The following is a 5482-nucleotide window of genomic DNA, read 5'->3' as shown; positions in this document are numbered from 1 at the left end:
CTTGTAGATTGGTGATATTATTGCTGTTTTCCAGGAGCTTGGAAAGTTCTTTGCCTAACTGACAGATTGTTTAGATGTGCAATGGGGCAAGTAAGTGCATCCCTGTGTGATTTTAAAAACGTGATATCCAAACCATGTGAATCCTTTGCTTTTGAATTCCTAGCAAGGTTATAATTTTGATAACCTCTGATTCAGATATTTCCTTTATTTTAAAAATAGGTTTAGCTTTATCAATGGGGATAGATGGTATAATTTCATTTGGGATGCCTTGAGCCAGCTCACTAACTGAATTTATAAAGAAATCATTAAATGTACTTGCTATCATATCATTATCTTGGGTCAGGATTCCATTCACTTTGATTTCAGGTAAAGTTATCCTTTCTTCTTTATTCCTACCAGTTAGTTTATTAAGATTTCTCCAGATTAATTTCCCATTTCCCTGAACTTCATTAATGATTCTGATAAAAAAAAAAAAAAAAAACTCTACTTTAGCCTTTCTTAACCCTTGTGCATTGTTTAAATTTACTACCTTTCGTTATGTTTGTGGCTGAAAACAGCCACTACTTTAAACTGCTGTAAAAATGTATCAGATAAATATTTTTTTCAATTTTTTTTGCATAAATCTATTAATCAACCTCAGTCCTGCTCAAAAATACTAAATGTTTAAAAAAAAATCCGGATTTTAACTCTTTAATTGCCAAATTCGTAAATGATGTCACTGATTTGGGGGGAAAAAACACAAAATTACTAATTTTCAATATAAAATGTGATTGTGGACTGGATTTTTTTTTACCTTTTATCACAGTCTTGGACATGTCAAAGATTAGAAACAACATTGGTTTTGATGAGTGACTAATGTGCAATTTTGACATAAATTAATTCATTATGATCAGTGTATTACTTTTTATTGTAAACCTGTGGTAAAACATCGATGCTTGGGTTTTAAATATTCAAGTAAACAACAAAAATGCCAGCAAACGGCCGCTTTTATCATGTTTTCAACGCTGTTTCCAGTGATTTCTGATTAGTTTTTTGATAAAACTTCCATTTTTTGGTGAAATGATGGGTTAGTGTGACGTTGTTCCAGAGAGGCGTGTTACGGGCGTGTTTTAGTCAAGCGCTGTGGAGCTTCTGGCCCGACAGTGGAAACGCAGGCCCGGTGCTATTAGCCCGAGGCTATTAGCCCGGCACGGCCCGTTTAAAGCCCTGGCTCGCACTGGCCCGACAGTGGAAACGTGGCTAATGACATAATCAGTGCTTTAGATTATCGTAAATCATGTGTTGTGTTATTTATTGATTTAACAAAAGTCTTTGAGACAGTAAATCATATATCTTATCACGGTTGGCTTGCAGTGGCCTCTCTGATGTTGCTATAGGTTGGGTCAGTAGCTACTTAAATAACAGATGTCAACATGTACTTCTAAATGACTACATGTCTGAGAAACTTACTGTTAATTCTGGAGTACCACAGGGCTCTATATTGGGGCCCTTGCTGTTTTCAGTATATATTAATAACCTCAATGAAAATGTATTTAATGCAAAAATACACCTGTATGCTGATGATACCATTATCTATTGTTCTGCAAAATCACCTGCTGAGACAATTTTAAACATCTGACCTCTCTTCCTTGTTATTGTATTTCTTAACATGGCAAATATGGTAGGGGTTGATCTTTGACTATGATTTGATGGAATGGACATCGTGGATGATTTTGCTTAATCTTGTGTATAAATATGAGCCTTTTTCCTTAATAAACTTGAGAATGTTATGGTACTACACAGTCTCTGTGTCTGCTTGATCATTCTCACATCACAAGGGTTGAGGCGTCTGTTTCCACCTGATCACTGATAGCTGAGGCTGCAGATAGTCTACCTGAAAATTAATCTAACAATCAGTATTTATCAATCAGACCAGTGCTGTAGCAATGCATCACTTCTTTTCCATTTTTTCACTGCTGGCCATTATTGGGCATGTGAGTGGTCAGCCCGCAGAAGATCGTTCTGAGCGGAGCATCAACCGAGATTACGGATCTGAGCTGACGGTGTCGAACGGATCGTGGGGGCTTAAGAGCATGTGTCCAAGTGGTATGTACGCCGCAGGGTTTAGTCTGAAGGTAAGTTTGGTCTTGACATCGGCTATATGGGTTTGTCTTATTGCTTCAAAGGTTCAAACCCCAGAGAGAAAATTGATGTTTGTCATTTAATTCCAGGTTTCTCCAGGGAACTGCACCTGCTTAAGATTTTTAAAGTGTCTGTGTAATACTAAAGAGCATGAAGATAAATGTTACTATGGGTTGGGTTAGAGTTAACTCTCTTTTTTAAATGGAAGATTGTCTCAATGTTGTTGTTGTTGTTGTTGTTTTAAGGTGGAAAGACCAGTTGGTGCTGGTGATGATACAGCGCTCAATGGGATTCGTCTTCACTGTGTCGACCGGTCCAAAGGATCATCAGGCTCACATAAGCGCTACGCCTCTATTGAGTCCGACGCAGGACAGTAATGGACTCAGATTATTACGAATTCTTACATTAAGTGTTTCAGCTAGATATGTGAATTGAGGATGTTCTTGAAAATAATAATTGATTTGATCAGGAAACCTTTTTGTGTCTTCTTTAGCTGGGGTGAGTGGACAGATATCAAATGGTGTCCTTCTGGATTCTTGAAAGCTTTCCAGCTGAGAGTCGAATCTTCCCAAGGATTTGCATTTGATGATACGGCCGCAAACAACATCAGGCGAGTGTGTGCTGCTATAAGTCATCCTGGTTTTGTTTTGCTATTAAAGGACTCCGTTTTCCCTCATCAAGCAGTTCAATTAATATCACACTCGCAGTCGTGCTGCTGTTCATATTAGGCCGTCAGCTGCAGGTGATCATGTGACTGACATTCAATCCAACAGCACAAATTAATAAAATATTTTATCATAATATTGTCACATTCGATTTTCTCCAGGTTCACCTGCAGTGATGTTTTTTTGCTGCAGGGTGACGGTACAGACTGGGGCGATTGGGGAAACTGGAGTCCAAAATGTAAAGGAACAGGAATCTGCGGCATCAAGACACTGGTAGAGGAGTCACAGGGAAGCGGAGACGACACCGCTCTCAATGACGTGCGCATGTTCTGCTGTGATTAAGGTGACGTGATCACAATCAAAAACTCAGACTGACACACTGCAGATCAACTAAATCTGTTTATTCTTTCAGGTGTAAGAGGATGACAACAAGAACAGCAAGAAGATCGAATGGATGATCATCATACTATGATAAACTAACATGAACCTGTCAGGATTCAGATAGGGGAGACCCAGACGCAGAATGAGCAGGGGAGTGATAGTTATTAACAGAAGACAGTACAAGACAGGGTGAGGCAGGAACAGTCCAAACAGAAGGGTCAACCGGAAACAGCTACAGGACAGATGAGGGTGACTGCTGGATCCAACTCCAGAGGACAACAGGTCGAAGAACTGCTGAGGACGTGACCAGGCTGGACAGATGGTTAAAGACAGGGCAAGGAACCATGAAACAAAGACCTGACACTTGTTGCACACAGACCTCAAACCAGTCTAACTGCCAGACAGAAGGAACCAGCAGGCAGGGAACCTCGGGGAGCAGACAGGAACCAGCACAAGAGAACACACACACAAAACAACAAAAACAAGAGCAAAAATAAAAACTGGCGATAACTAGAACACCAGAAAACAATAAGAAACTAAATATAACTGGAGCTATAGAAAAGGAAAAATAAAACAATTTCTATGAATGAATAACTGGAACTAGTAAACAAAGAAATAAAACAAGACTGCCACCTTGAGGACAAGCTAAAGAGAAAATAAATAAAAGATCAGTTAACAAAAGAAAAAACAAGAGATGAACCAAAAATAAAGCTTGGGAGAACTAGAGCAAAATAAAGACTAGGACTTCACTAAAAATTAGGAACAAAAAAAAGACTGAAAAAAAGAAAGTAAATAAATACAAAGCTAGAACTGACAGAACCACTAACTCTAGCACTGACTGACAAGCTGAGAGATAACACACACACGCCAACACAAACTAAGACAGAGCCATGTGTCTGGTCAGACACAAGACAAACAAAGAAACATCAAACAAGACAAGACCGACAAGGGACCCTGACAGAACCATGTCATACAACAATTTTGTAAAGAATATTGCAAAGTTGGCTGGTCATTATGACAAAATAAAGCTTAACCGGATGATCGGGACATTTTCATCCCGCCTATTATTGGAGTTTATTTTATTTTAAATTATTTTATTCTTTCTTGTATGTTAGTGATTCTTCTGAAGACTCCTGAACTTCTGCTGTCAGTCAAACGGTTGTCAAATATCAGCATTAAAGACTTTCTAAACAGAACCTTGTAGTTTCACATTCTTTTGCTCTACACTTATCTGTTCATGCTTTCCCTGAGAATGACTAACATTCTCTACAGGAACAATACATTAAATTAAAGTGTAATAATGTTTATCCTTTCACCCTAAACTTTTTTAGGAGGGCCGAAAGCCGGGCGCTAAAGGTCGGTAACCGGAATCAGTCCAGGAAACATCAACAAATCCAGAGGCACTAAATGAATGACACAACAAACAAATGACACTAAATAGCAGACAAATCAAAAGGAAAAACTAAACAGGTGTGAGAGCGGTTAAGACATTTTTTTTTATCTGTGCATTTCCAAAAAAGGGAAGAAAAAAACACATTAACGTGCAACAAGTAGCTGTGCGCTGAAGTCGCTGTCTGTTCAAAGAGTGCAGAAATGTCAATTACTCATCATTAAAGTAATTTTGGATAGGCCTACTATGATATTAGAATTACATAAAAAAGTCCAGTAATTGCAACTGATAAGGTGAACATATTGTATTCTGTATGCACTGCGAATATATAATATTTTACTGAATATTGAATAGTAGGCCTATTGAATGTCTGTATATTCAGCACTTGTCACAAATCTCTTAGCATTTTTAAATCTTACCTTAAAACTCATTTTTTAGGGTAGCTTTTAATTGAATATTTGCATGAATCTTTCATTGTGCATTATTTTATATGGTGTATTTTGTTGCTTTAATTTTAATTTTATATTGTGGATTATTTTATATGGTGTATATTTGTTGTTTTATTTGTTTCTGTAAAGCGCTTTGAGATGTACAGTTGAAGGCACTATAGAAAATAAAGGTTATTATTATTATTACTTGCATACTGTAAAAATACTGCAGTTCAACTGCAAAAGCCTAAAAGGTCGAATAAAACTCTAAATGAAAAGCAATACTGTAAGTTGTGCAACTGCAAAATCAAGGACAATGAGAGATTATTCTGCTTCAACATCATGTCTTCTTGCTGGCTCTGGCCTGAGGACTTTGTCCACATCACAGACAATGTTTTCCAGCCAGACGAAGAGAAAAACCGTCTGTCTGACACATCCAGCCTTGACAACACGGTCCACACCTTGCTCTTCCTCCTCTCAGATTATTTCCATATATT

At 37.8% G+C, this 5482-nt stretch overlaps 1 protein-coding gene across 1 annotated transcript; it reads left to right on the top strand.

The window, feature by feature from the left end:
- The first annotated feature begins 642 nt into the window (after positions 1–642).
- On the top strand, positions 643–5189 carry LOC311097570 (vitelline membrane outer layer protein 1-like). Its single transcript, XM_084137373.1, has 5 exons — positions 643–2114; positions 2367–2494; positions 2615–2731; positions 2948–3129; positions 3199–5189. Exons 1-4 carry the CDS (start codon positions 1926–1928, stop codon positions 3126–3128), a joined length of 615 nt encoding a protein of 204 aa, XP_083993499.1. The 5' UTR covers positions 643–1925; the 3' UTR covers position 3129; positions 3199–5189.
- Positions 5190–5482: the final 293 nt, after the last annotated feature.

This window comes from Abramis brama (assembly GCF_963993115.1).
Source record: "Abramis brama genome assembly, chromosome: 15".
Lineage (NCBI taxonomy): Eukaryota > Metazoa > Chordata > Actinopteri > Cypriniformes > Leuciscidae > Abramis > Abramis brama.
Note: the sequence above shows the minus strand (reverse complement) of the source record. Positions and strands in the feature narration are given on the sequence as shown.

Bases quoted from the DNA above. Each gene is read 5' to 3' on its own strand.
- LOC311097570 (XM_084137373.1), top strand. From the start codon at position 1,926: ATGCATCACTTCTTTTCCATTTTTTCACTGCTGGCCATTATTGGGCAT. The intron at 2,115-2,366 runs GTAAGTTTGGTC...TGTTGTTTTAAG, and splicing joins CCGCAGGGTTTAGTCTGAAG to GTGGAAAGACCAGTTGGTGC. The intron at 2,495-2,614 runs GTAATGGACTCA...TGTCTTCTTTAG, and splicing joins ATTGAGTCCGACGCAGGACA to CTGGGGTGAGTGGACAGATA.